Here is a 14616-nt window from a genome sequence, read left to right as displayed (position 1 = left end):
TAGGAGTTTGAAGAGACACATGTGGTACAATTTTTAAGGTTTTTTGGAGTTCTGTTCTGCTTCATGAGCTATCTTTTGCTTTCTTTGTTACTATAGCCAGGTTTGCAGGATGTTTTAAAAAATGAGTACGTTTACTGATCTAGTGACAGTGGGACTACACTGATGTATAGGAGTGAAAATAGAATATTAGGGAGAGCCATTGAAGTTGAGGTTGTATGTTACACTTCTAAAAGTTTTATATGCTTTAAATGTATTTGGTTCAAACACACAAAAATCTCAAATACTTACTTTTGATTTCCACACTGCTCCATCAGTTGTTTTTTGTATGATTTCATTTCCCAACATTTTAAAGCATGTGACAGTGATATATCATTAATCTTTATTGACAGCCAGTCTCTCTTCAGGAGGACAGAATGTGAAATGCATGATGGCGCAAACACAGCACTGTAACAAAAGGTCAAAAGAAGTCATCAAATCACATACTCACACATTTTAAGAACCAACATAAATATCAAGTACAATAATGAAAATGCACTGTATTTCATAACAAAAGGTCTCTCAGCTTGCAGAGAAAAAGAGAAAGAGAGAGCCTGATACACACTTGGAAACAGAAGGCTTGATCTTCATGTACTGTAGGAGAAGTATTGCTTGAATTCTGCAGCATCAAGTGAATTCGTCTGTAGCTATAGCATTAGGCCGACATTTTTTTCCTTAGTTATATTTCCTTAACAGTTTGTCTACAGCCTCAAAAGAACAGTAATACAGACCACTCAGTCTTTTGATATGGGTAGTAGCTCAGGCCCACTGTTCACTGCTGACCAATGAGCTGCACCATGATGTCAATTCCATTTTGTATAGCCATGCATATTCAAATACAGAGATACGTAAACAGGCCGAATGATGTGCTGCAATTGGCAATGCCTATATAAGACAAGTGCTACAATGATAGGTTATCAAGATTTAAGTAAGTCTGAATGTGGTGTTATAGTCAGCATATGAGTGATGGGACACAGCATCTCCAAGGTAGCGATGAAGTGGGGATTCTCCTGCATGACCTTTTCATGAGTGCACCATGAATATCAGGAATCTGGTAAAACATAAAATCACTGACACTGCTGCAGCCAGAAAAAGATCCCCTAAGAATGGGACCAATGACAACTGAAGAGAATCTTCAATGTGACAGAAGTGCAACCCTTCCACAAATTGCTGCAGATTTCAACACTGGACCATCAATGGCTTAAATCCTACTTATCCAACAAAGAGCAAAGAGTTAGCATTTCTTCAAATGGTACATATTATTTTTATGATTGGAAAAAAATATCTCAGGGAGTTCCACAAGGCTCCAGTCCTATTTCTCTTTTATGTTAATGACATACCATTTTAAATCAGCTCCCCAGCAGTTCTGTTCACAGATGATACTTCTGTCTTAGTTGAACATCAGGATTCCCAAAACTGTGATCAGTCCCCTGAGTACCTTAGAAACTTGGTTTCAGCTAAGTGGATTGAATCTAAACATATCTAAGATACCTAACATAGCTAAGAATCTAAACATATCTAAATGAAAACATATCTAAGTGAAAATTTGAGCAGATTAAGATTGCACACAATAACCAAGGTATAGAAGAAGTTGACTCAGTCTAATTCTTAGGTTTAAATGTAGATAAAAATTTGAGCTGACAGGCACACATTGAATATCTGACAAACAAACTAAGCAGCTTTGCATTTTCAATGCAAATATTATGAACTGCAACTGACATGGGCACAAAAAAGTAGCATATATAAGCTACTTCAAATCCATTATTAGGTACGGTATTGTTTTTTAGGGTAACGCAACATACATATTACAGATACTAAAAGTACAGAAAAAAACCATATGGAATATGTAAATCACAAAAAACCATGTCAACCATTACTTAGAGAACTTAAAATATTAACTCTGCCATCCTTATACATATATCAGATTATTATACTTTTGTACACCAGACATGAATATTTGAGGGAAACCATTTTGTCCATTCACATGACACTAGAAACAAAGACAAGTTTATGCACCCCACCCACCACCTCAGACTGTATGCCCAGGGACCTCAATACATGGGAATGAAAATTTGTAATAAATTAAAAGGGAACAAGTTGATGCAGATGAATTTATGTTCACTTAAAATAAAGATATATGAGGTACTGACACCGAAGTGTAATTACTCAGTGGATGAATTCATGCAGGACAAACTGGAAATTTGAACTGGATACAATGTGTTATACATTTCAAGAAATATCCTTATAATTTTATTATTTATTAGAATGCTATTATTTATTAATGTAAAAATCATTGTAATTGTTTTATAAATGGATTGCAAATGTATGTCATGAGATGAATAAAACACAATTCACAATTCAACAAGTGTCAGTGAGTGAACCATTCAACAAAACATCATTGATATGGGCTTTCAGAGCCAAAGGCCCTCTCATGTACCCTTCTTGACTGCATGACACAAAGATTTACACCTCACCTGGGCCTTTCAACACTGACATTGGACTGTTGATGGCTGGAAACATGTTGCCTGGCTGGATGAGTCTCGTTTCAAATTGTATCAAGCAGATGGACATGTATGGGTATGGAGAAAATCTCACGAATACATGGACCTTGCATGTCAGCAGGTGGAGGCTCTGTAATAGTGTGGGGTATTTGAAGTTGGAGTGATATGGGACCCCTGATATATCTAGATGCAACTCTGATAGGTGACACATATGTAAGCATCCTGTCTGATCACCTGCATCCATTGATGTCCATTGTGCATTCCGACAGAGTTGGACAATTCCAGCAGGACAATGTGACACCCCACACATCCAGAATTGCTACAGAATGGCTCCAGGAACACTCTTCTGATTTTAAACACTTCCACTGGCCACCAAACACCCCAGACATTAACATTATTGAGCATATCTTGGATGCCTTGCAATGTGCTGTTCAGAAGAGATCACCACCCCTCATACTCTTACGGCTCTTATGGGCAGCCCCTCATGATTCATGGTGTCAATTGCCTCCTGCATTACTTCAGACATTAGTCAAGTCCATACCATGTCGTGTTGTGGCACTTCTGTGTACTCATAGGGGCCCTACATGATATTAGGCAGGTGTACCAGTTTCTTTGCCTCTTCAGTGTATAAGATGTGCCAAAATCAAAATTTACTTGAGACATTGTAAGTATACAAAGCCTTAATTTGTCTTTTATGCTGCCAAGAATATGTCTTGTTATTACAAAAAGAAACAAAATTCTACAATCAGGACCTGAAGACCATGTGATAGTAGACTGACCACTGTATCAACCTCAGTCGTTCGCCAATGAATGCAATATGGAGAGGCATGGGGACAACACAACACACACATGGCTATTGTCAATGTTCTGACCTCAGAGCTGCTAGTTTTCAATCAGATGTCTCCTCAGCTGTTACCACAATGTTGAGTGCGCCTGTCCAGTGCTCCCACCAAGGAAAAATGCCTGATAGTATTGTAAATCGAACCTGGAACCTCACATGACATGAGGGTTTGTCACATTGACCACTTGGCTATGGAGGCAGACCTTATTACTGAAGACTTTGTATATTTCTTAGCCAGAGGCAAGACAATTCTTGTGAAGTGTGCATCAAGTTAGTCGCACATTATTCTGTTCTCTTAGTCCAGTAATGGAGCAGCTTCTTAGCTCTCTCACTGCTTACTTAACATCTATTCTTGTTTTCTATCTGAATGTATTGATTAACCAGGATCTTGTTTAATTCCATATTTTGTGATTGTTCCAAGAGTGCTTATTGGCCACATCTTAACTACTACAATGTTTGACAAGTAGAGATCTCTTTTTTATCAGATATTGTAGCTAACAGAGATTCTCTGATTTGATTTCCTACTTTATAGTGTAGAATTAGCAAACTACTAATCCTAGAGGAGTATAAGCTGGAAGAGAATTTATAATAACAAAAATGATGAGGGCCATCTCTTAGATTTGTAACCTATAAATGAAAAAGTCAGCAGACTGGAAACAGAAGAGAAATTCAGGAATATAATGACAATAATGGAATACATGTCAACATATGAAGCAAAAGAGGAATAAAAGGACAGTTTTATGGGGACCTTGAAGGTTCCTATAATAAACAGCAAAACTATTACCTGTTCCTTTTTAAGCGAGAATTCAGTACAAAGACTGGGTAAAATAAACATAGAGGAATGTCAGGAAAATATGCATTAAACAAAGGAAGTACTAAGGTTGAATCCGTGATACATCAGTCTTCTGTTAGAAATCATTTATTCAGGAAGAGTACCTGTTTTTCAAACATAAGGATGCATCTTAAAACACCACAGTTGCTTGTTACTGGAGTAATTTACAAAATAGATCATATGTTATTAAAAGGACAGCATTCATTACCAATTATAGATATACAGAGCTATAGGGGTTCCAAACTGTGATTCAGACCACTATGCTGTAAGAGCGATAAAGAGAGATACTGATGGGCTGTATAGAGTGTACTGATAAATATGTGAACAAAATAAGTCACTTTGATCGTGTAGCGAGTTTAAGTTAAACATATTATGGTGTGTATATGTGGATTAGTAATTGTTCTCGGTGAGTAACTAAAAATACGGCGATCTGTTGAAAGAACAGGGACATACTGTGCTTTGAAACTAACTAGTGCACAATGGCCACGACCAGTTTGGAAAATTTGAATACTATTTACGAAATAAGTGAGGAAGCGTGGAATAAACCGTGTTCCTGTAACAAAACAGCAAGAAAAGGCGTGTGCTGTGTAAAGTACAACAGAAAACTCCTTTACTCGTGTGTAAATTCAACAAATAGAGTAAAAAGCTGGAAATGCAGTGATTGTTTTCGTACTGATGGTGACAATATGGACGAAATCAAAACAGACCCGTTAAAAACGTGTGTGTGCGAAAAGGTACAGAATGAACTCAGAATAGTAACAAAGGAAGTTAAGTATTCGAAAACAATTATATGTTTGCTAACAAACGAACTACAGAAGCGAAAATCAGGCAAGATAGAAATGTGCAAAAACTACAGGTTTGATGCACCCAACATAAATCACGATTCACAACATAGTGTGCATACCACAACACACAATGCAGTTCAAAAAGGAAATCAATCTATGGGTGCAGCAATGAAAATGCAAACCTTTGCTCCTGAGAGTCAGTCAGTGAATAGGAGACCCAAAATATTCGTTGCCTCAGATAGCCATGGCAGAGACTGTGCAAGGAACATTTTAAACTTAGTTTCAAATAAATATGATGTTGAAGGGAAGATGATATCAGGTGCCCCCACTAGTGTAATACTAAAAAAATGCAATGAACTCCATAAGTTGACAAGTGAAGATTTTGCAGTTATCTGGGCAGGGGCTAATGATGTAGCAAAGAATGAAACCAAGTTGGCAATTCCTTCACTACATAAAGCCTTGTCAGCATTAAAAAATACAAATACAAAGGTGATTGTAGTTGGTGTACCACATAGACATGACCTGACTGAATGGTCTTGTGTAAACCAAGAAATTCAATCTGCAAACAGAAAACTAAAAAAAATAGTGAAAGGCTTCCATAACACTTGTTATATTGACACTCCTAGTAACAAGGAGCTTTATACAGCACATGGACAACACCTTAATGCAACTGGTAAAGAACTAATTGCCACAAGGATTTATGAATCAGTGGAAACAAACAGGAAAGTAAAAGTGAACTCTGTTTGTGTGGAGAGGACAATTACTCAAGCAATAAACTTACCCAAAAGGACAGTGCCAAAGTTTGAAAAAGCAGCAAATGAGGTGGCAGGAAAGAAGGCACCATATAAGAAGAGAGACCTACTTGCAAAAAGAAGAACAGCAAATCAAGCTCAAGGGATGAGAATACCAACACGTGGAGTACGGCAGTTAACCCGAAAAAAGAAACCACAACCGAGGGACAAGGATTTTTGATGGGATCAGCAGTGGTTTCACAGACGAAAGCAATTAACAAAGTGAGTCATCAAGTGGATGAACAGGTATGTGACTATCATAACACATATGATCACAGTGCATCAAGATTAAAGACATTAACAGAACCTACAACTTCAAATATGAAGTCAAATTGCTCTCAGAGGAATACAGACAGAGACAAACTACTTACTTTTCTACAAGTTAACATATGATGTATTAGAAATAAAATTTTAGAATTAGAACATTTATGTAATACTGAGCATGTAGATGTTATATGTGTATCTGAGCACTGGTTAACACAAGAACAAGTAAATATGTTCATTCCCCAAGGGTATGTTGTGGGAGACATGATATGTAGAAAACAGAGAAAGAATGGTGGGGCGGGAATTTTTGTCAAAGAAGGAATAATGTTTTCCAGAATTGATGTATCTACATACTCCTCAGAACTAGATGGGCAGTTTAGTTCTGTAAAACTAATGGATGAAAATATTGTGGAAGTTAGTCTATATAGATCGCCAGATGGTGATGTAAATTTGTTAATTGAAAAATGTGAATAAAAAATTAAAAAAATATTGAAGAGTAAAACGAGAATTGCTATGTGTGCTGATTTCAACATAGAAATGGTAAACACACAGAGACCAGTTGCTAGGACGTTTTTGAATATGCTAAGATCATTAGACCTCTATTGTACAAATAACTGTGCCACATGTAAGAATGCCTGTGTAGACAATATTATTGTGAATTTCCATAGGGAGGATTTTACAGTTAGACTTGCAGGAAGTGGACTTACAGATCATGAGCCACTACTCCTTACACTCTGTAAGAGGCAGCCAGTTAAAACTGAAGAATCTAAAGTAGTAGTGGTACGAAGACAGAAGGAAGAGTACATAAATACCCTCCTGGAAATGGAAAAAAGAACACATTGACACCGGTGTGTCAGACCCACCATACTTGCTCCGGACACTGCGAGAGGGCTGTACAAGCAATGATCACACGCACGGCACAGCCACAGCGGACACACCAGGAACCGCGGTGTTGGCCGTCGAATGGCGCTAGCTGCGCAGCATTTGTGCACCGGAGCCGTCAGTGTCAGCCAGTTTGCCGTGGCATACGGAGCTCCATCGCAGTCTTTAACACTGGTAGCATGCCGCGACAGCGTGGACGTGAACCGTATGTGCAGTTGACGGACTTTGAGCGAGGGCGTATAGTGGGCATGCGGGAGGCCGGGTGGACGTACCGCCGAATTGCTCAACACGTGGGGCGTGAGGTCTCCACGGTACATCGATGTTGTCGCCAGTGGTCGGCGGAAGGTGCACGTGCCCGTCGACCTGGGACCGGACCGCAGCGATGCACGGATGCACGCCAAGACCGTAGGATCCTACGCAGTGCCGTAGGGGACCGCACCACCACTTCCAAGCAAATTAGGGACACTGTTGCTCCTGGGGTATCGGCGAGGACCATTCGCAACCGTCTCCATGAAGCTGGGCTACGGTCCCGCACACCGTTAGGCCGTCTTCCGCTCACGCCCCAACATCGTGCAGCCCGCCTCCAGTGGTGTCGCGACAGGCGTGAATGGAGGGACGAATGGAGACGTGTCGTCTTCAGCGATGAGAGTCGCTTCTGCTTTGGTGCCAATGATGGTCGTATGCGTGTTTGGCGCCGTGCAGGTGAGCGCCACAATCAGGACTGCATACGACCGAGGCACACAGGGCCAACACCCGGCATCATGGTGTGGGGAGCGATCTCCTACACTGCCCGTACACCTCTGGTGATCGTCGAGGGGACACTGAATAGTGCACGGTACATCCAAACCGTCATCGAACCCATCGTTCTGCCATTCCTAGACCGGCAAGGGAACTTGCTGTTCCAACAGGACAATGCACGTCCGCATGTATCCCGATCCACCCAACGTACTCTAGAAGGTGTAAGTCAACTACCCTGGCCAGCAAGATCTCCGGATCTGTTCCCCATTGAGCATGTTTGGGACTGGATGAAGCGTCGTCTCACGCGGTCTGCACGTCCAGCACAAACGCTGGTCCCACTGAGGCGCCAGGTGGAAATGGCATGGCAAGCCATTCCACAGGACTACATCCAGCATCTCTACGATCGTCTCCATGGGAGAATAGCAGCCTGCATTGCTGCGAAAGGTGGATATACACTGTACTAGTGCCGACATTGTGCATGCTCTGTTGCCTGTGTCTTTGTGCCTGTGGTTCTGTCAGTGTGATCATGTGATGTATCTGACCCCAGGAATGTGTCAATAAAGTTTCCCCTTCCTGGGACAATAAATTCACGGTGTTCTTATTTCAATTTCCAGGAGTGTATGTTTGTTGATAGATTAGGAAGTGCAGATTGGGACTTTATATATAATTGTAAATCTGGAATAGGGAAGCTGAAATTAGCTTTGGTAACTTCTTTAAAAAGTACAGGATTTGGTAGTCTTTGCCGTATGAGCACAAAGGTGACGACGACTCAGAATATGACCAAGATGCCCAGCCTTATTCCAAAGTAACTGGTATCCCGACTGTCGGGACCACTTACTTGGCCACTCATACGTTGCACGTGGTTCATGAACTAGGACATGACTACAGGAACCCACACCATGAACCACAGAAACATATTGAAATTACAAAAAAAAATCATACGTATAATATGTAAAAGAGGTCATAGGGAGCACTGTCGTCCTCTTTTTTCCAGACTCAGAATACTTACAATTATAAATTTATACATCTATGTGTCTGTAGTCTATATTAATAATAGTTTAGAATTTATAGCCAGAAGGGAAATACACGAACACAACACCAGGGCTAATGGTAATTTAGACATACCGCACCACAGATTAGCGAGAACAGGAAATTCCAACAAGGTTAACTCACTCAAAATGTTCAATAAACTGCCAGTTCATGTTCAGTCTATGGATACAAATTCTTTTAAAATTAAGTGGTACAGCTGGCTGTCAGATCATCCATTCTATGATGTTAAAGAATTCTTTGAGGTGCCTGAGGAGAATATAAGCATTTAAAAGTTGTCTGTAGTTAAATATATTATTTTGTACTGTGGTTAATCATGTGTAATTATAAAGTTTATACTATAAACAATAAAATACCATATTATATTAGATTATAAGATAGCTTGTTGCGTTAACTTTTAAAAACTATCCTTTGTAATTTGGTACATTGTACTAGTACATCTTGTATGACGAAGCCAATATCATTGTAAAATGATCTACAGTGAATAAAATTCTTGAGTCTTGATTCTATAACAAAGAATACTAGAGTGAAAAAAAGTAAACTGCAGCACAGCAAAAGTAAATTACCCTGAAACATGTATCCCATGGGCAGAAAACAAAAATTATAGGAGACAAATATAGGTGGAATAAGATCCAGAAATTAATGAAAGAGGCAACAGAAGAAAAAACTGGTATTAGGAAAAAAAGAAGAACATGGTTTGATGATGAACTGATCAATCTATGCTAATGATAGAGGATGAAAATATAGCATGGCATAGTGATGTACAGAGAGACAAGAAGAAATGTCAAGGTATATAAGGAATTAAGACCAAATGCCCACTGAATATGCAAGAAAAAGAAAAAAGAATGGATGAAAGTGACATTTCAAGAAAGAAGGATTAAAGGAACCAAATGAAATGAGAAAATTATCATATGATAGGTCATATGACGAAAAAAGTTCAACCAACAAGTAAAAATAGAAGTGGTGGGATATTTAAACATAAAAAAAATATATATTAAAGATATGGATGGAATATTTTTAAGGTATACTGAATATCAACACAAATCAAATATCAAGAGAGCTGCATGAACAGGAGGAGAATATGGAGGCAAGTGAATTAGACAGAAATGAAGCAAAACAACCAACAATGTAAGAGATGGAGTCAATAATATGTAAATTGGAAATAGCTGTATGTTGGGCTAAGATAAGGGAGTGTCAGAACTTTTAAGCAATGATGGTCAACAACTAATAGGCGGAATCTGTGCATGAAATGCCTAAATCTATAACAATGCTGTTGAGTGAAAAAGGGTGACAGGCTCTCTGGCATCCTATTTAACTTAGCTATGCTCAGTCAATAAATAAAGATAAAAGAAGTACAATAGAGATTAAATTCAGTCCTCCACATAAATACACAGGGGGTATTTTAACTGTCAGAAGAGACCTTAAAATGGAGTAATTATAGCAGGAGGAGGACAAATCTTACTGTAAATGAAAATAAGATAAAATACATGATAATATCCACCACATGACCTGAAAAACTCTAAAAATTTTAAAGGTGTCACCCACTTTAATTATCTATGTGGCCATTTAATCAGTCATCATAATATGAGACAATCCATCAGACTAAAAGACACAAGCAGGAAAATTCTAGCAGGATAATGCGACACCCCATGCATCCAGAATTGCTACAGAGTGGCTCTTCTCAATTTAAGCACTACCACCAAACACCCCAGACATGAACATTGTTGAGCATATCTGGGATACCTTGAATTGTGCTGTTCAGAAGAGATCTCCACCCCCTCATGCTCTTGTGGATTTATGGACAGCCCTTCAGAATTCATGGTTTCAATTTCATCCAGTGCCACTTCAGACATTGGTCGAGTCCATGCCATGTTGTGTTACAGCACTTCTACATGTTCGCGGGCCCCTCATGATATTAGACTCATGGTGTACCAGTTTCTTTGGCTCTTCCGTGTAAAAGCGTACTTGGATGAAATCCTGGTATTTTAGTAGGAATTCTTTCATGTGTAAATACAATTCATATATATGACTTGGATTTGAAGTAAAGTGTTTAAGTACATGTGATTTAATTCCCTGTTAGTCTTGTAACTTGTTGTTTTAACAACATTCATGGCATCTTTATGGGATCTTGGGCTTTTTCTGAACCAGATGGATTCCTTTCCCAGCAAATTTTCAAATTAAAAGACTCTTTTTTAGTGTAAGATTAGTGTCCAGAGGGAAACTCAGCCAGGCAAGTACTAAAGATGTTAAAAAAGTTCAAGATACTCACAAAAGTAAAGTGAAAAATAATGTTAGTATATTTCATCAAAATATTGGGGGATTGAAGAATAAAATTGATGAGCTTCTGCTTTGTTTAGAAGATATAGAAACTGAGAATGTAATAGATGTACTATGCCTGTCTGAGCATCACATTGTCACTGATATGCAAAAGGCTAGCATCAATGGGTACAAATTAGCTGCACATGTACGTAGAGATAATATGATGAGAGGGGAACTTGCCATATATGTCAAAAGCTTCCACAGTGTAAAAAATTTAGAAACTAAAACATTTTGTGTAGAGCAACCTATGGAAGCATGTGCCACTGAACTTAAACTAAATGATGGCACTTTCAACATAGTAACAGTGTATAGGTCCCCCTCAGGGAATTTCCAGCTATTTCTAGAAAACTTGGATGCTTTGTTGTACTATCTGTCAGACAGGGGGAAGCAAATTATCATTTGTGGGGATTTCAATGTTGATTCCCTGAAAGAGTGTAATAGGAAGAATGACCTTGTAGTATTACTCAGTTCTTTCAATTTGAGCTCCGTCATTGATTTTCCTACCCAGATAACAAAGAACAGCAGTACAATGATAGCTAACTTTTTTATAGACCAAGATAAGTTTAAGGACATAAATGCTTATCCTGTTGAGAATGGTCTTTCAGATCATGGTGCATAGCTAATTACAGTACATGACATAGCTCCATGCAGTATATCAAATCAGACTTTCAAAGCAGTGCATTCAATTAACAATATAAATATTGCAAACTTTAGGAAAGCCTACAGCAGCTAGACTGGGATGAAGTGTATAAGGAACCCGATGCAAACTTGAAATATAACTTATTTCACGATACATTTTTAAGAGTATTTGAAAATTGTTTTCCCAAGAAAATAGTTAAACATAATTCCAAGAAAACATATAAAAAACCTTGGCTAACTAAAGGAATAAGAATATCTTGCAACCGTAAAAGAGAACTGTATCTAACAGCAAGAGGGAGTACTGACCCCAAAATTGTTCAATATTATAAAAACTATTGTGCAGTACTAAGAAAAGTTATTAAAAAGTCCAGAAGCATGTGTATCATGTCTGAGATCAGTAACCCTGATAATAAAATTAAAGCAATTTGGAATATTATTGAAAGGGCAACCAAGAGCACAGGAAGACTTTAGTGTCATAAAACTGAATGACAAGTGTACTAACAAACAATCAGAAATTGAAAATATTTTCAATAATCATTTTTTAAATGTTGTGGAGAAAATAGGATCTAGATCTTCACTATAAGAGGCAAGGCTCCTAATAGAAGAGGCCATACCTGTGCAGTTTGAAACAACTGTAATTCCACCAACCTCTCCCTCTGAAATCAGCAAAATAATAAACTCACTGAAAAGTAAAAGCTCTTACAGAATTGATGGCATTTCCAGCAAGGTACTTAAAGCTTGTTCCCCACAGATAAGTAGGATTCTCAGCCACGTATCTAATAGCTCTTTGGAGTAGGGTGTTTTCCCTGATAGACTGAAATATGCCATTGTAAAACCATTGCATAAAAAGGAGGATACGTTGGATGTCAACAACTACTGCCCAATCTCTCTTCTGACAGCTCTATCAAAAATTTTTGAGAAAGTAATGTATTCAAGAGTAGCCTCCCATATTTGTAAAAATAAAGTACTAACAAAATGTCAGTTTGGTTTTCAGAAAGGCTTTTCAACAGAAAATGCTATATACGCTTTCACTGATCAAATATTAAATGCTCTGAATAACCGGACATCACCCATTGTTTTTTTTTTGTGATCTCTCAAAGGCCTTTGATGGTGTAAATCATGGAATTCTTTTAGATAAGTTAAATCATTATGGTTTGAGTGGGGCAGTGCACAAATGGTTTAATTCATACTTAACTGGAAGAATGCAGAAAGTTGAAATATGTGGGTCATGTAATGTTAAAACAACAGCTGATTCCTCAAACTGGGGGGCTATCAAGTACAGGGTCCCACAGGGTTCGGTCTTAGGTCCTTTACTGTTCTTGGTATACATTAATGACTAACCATTCCACATTGATGAAGATGCAAAGTTAATTATTTTTGCTGATGATACAAGTATAGTAATAACATCCAAAAACCAAGAACTAAGTGATGTAATTGTAAATGATGTTTTTCACAAAATTATTAAGTGGTTCTCAGCAAATGGACTCTCTTTAAATTTTGATAAAACACAGTATATACAGTTCAGTACAGTAAATGGCACAACTCCAGTAATAAATATAGACTTTGAACAGAAGTCTGTAATTAAGGCAGAATTTTCAAAATTTTTAGGTGTGTCCATTGATGAGAGGTTAAACTGGAAGCAACACATTGATGGTCTGCTGAAACGTCTGAGTTCAGCTATGTATGCTATTAGGGTCATTGCAAATTTTGGTGATAAGAATCTCAGTAAATTAGCTTACTATGCCTACTTTCATTCACTGCTTTCGTATGGCATCATATTCTGGGGTAATTCATCATTGAGTAGAAAAGTATTCATTGCTCAAAAACGTGTAATCAGAATAATTGCTGGGTCCCACCCACGGTCATCCTGCAGACATCTATTTAAGGATCTAGGGATCCTCACAGTATATATCTTCACTTATGAAATTTGTTGTTAATAACCCAACCCAGTTCAAAAGTAATAGCAGTGTGCATAGCTATAACACCAAGAGAAAGGATGATCTTCACTATATAGGGCTAAATCTGACTTTGTCACAGAAAGGGGTAAATTATGCTGCCACAAAAGTCTTTGGTCACCTACCAAACAGCATCGAAAGCCTGACAGATAGCCAACTAACATTTAAAAATAAATTAAAAGAATTTCTAGATGACAACTTATTCTACTCATTGGCTGAATTTTTAGATATAAATTAAGGGGGGGGGGGGGGGGGGGGACATTGGTGTCATGCAATATTTTGTGTAATGAAATATCTTGTACAGACATCTTTTATTAACCTGACATGTTCCACATCATTACGAAGTGTTGTATTCATGATCTATGGAACAAGTATTAATCTAATCTAATCTAATCTCTGTTATAGCCAATGGAGGCATATATATAAATTTTCTATTACACAGAAGCAGGAATGTAGACATAAAAAAATTAATGTACAGCTACAACCTAGTTCCCATAGCCAAATTTCTCACAGATTAGCCCCAAATCAGAGCACCATAACTGACATAATTTTTATAAACTGGGACAAAAAAGATAGTATCAATATAAGTGAACTTCTGAGTCATCTAACAGTGACATAAATATTTAATCAAGTATCAGTTACAAGAACATGGTTCTTAGCAAGAACTAACAGTTCAGATTGAAAGCATTTTTATTGAGCACATAAGGAAGCATACACAGAACTGAACTGCCTGCCTCAGCAGAGAGTGCGCCCACGTAGATACAAACAAAATGTTCTAACAAATTACAATATTCCACAAATATGTAAGTCTATGAAACATCCATAATACACAAATATTAAATGATAAATAACTGAAGAAGGTAGTAGCTGAACCTGTGACCCATACATCATCAGCCAGTGACCACATCATTGCATAAAATGCACAACAAGTGGGATTGATCCCATCCTTGCAAAACAGTGACTCACCATTTCAGGCAGCTTACAGA

The 14616-nt window shown here is 38.0% G+C and overlaps 1 protein-coding gene across 2 annotated transcripts in view; it reads right to left on the bottom strand.

Moving 5' to 3' along the window:
• Nucleotides 1-14616, bottom strand: part of LOC126299088 (palmitoleoyl-protein carboxylesterase notum1) — a 347427-nt gene that overhangs the window by 58275 nt on the left and 274536 nt on the right. For both annotated transcript variants that reach the window (XM_049990760.1, XM_049990761.1), the window contains one exon: nucleotides 289-444. In XM_049990760.1, the coding sequence (XP_049846717.1) occupies nucleotides 289-444 (156 nt within the window). The remainder of the gene's footprint in view (nucleotides 1-288; nucleotides 445-14616) is intronic.

The sequence above is a fragment of the Schistocerca gregaria genome, chromosome X (assembly GCF_023897955.1).
Source record: "Schistocerca gregaria isolate iqSchGreg1 chromosome X, iqSchGreg1.2, whole genome shotgun sequence".
In the NCBI taxonomy this organism is placed as follows: domain Eukaryota; kingdom Metazoa; phylum Arthropoda; class Insecta; order Orthoptera; family Acrididae; genus Schistocerca; species Schistocerca gregaria.
This window is presented reverse-complemented; position numbering and strand designations above follow the sequence as displayed.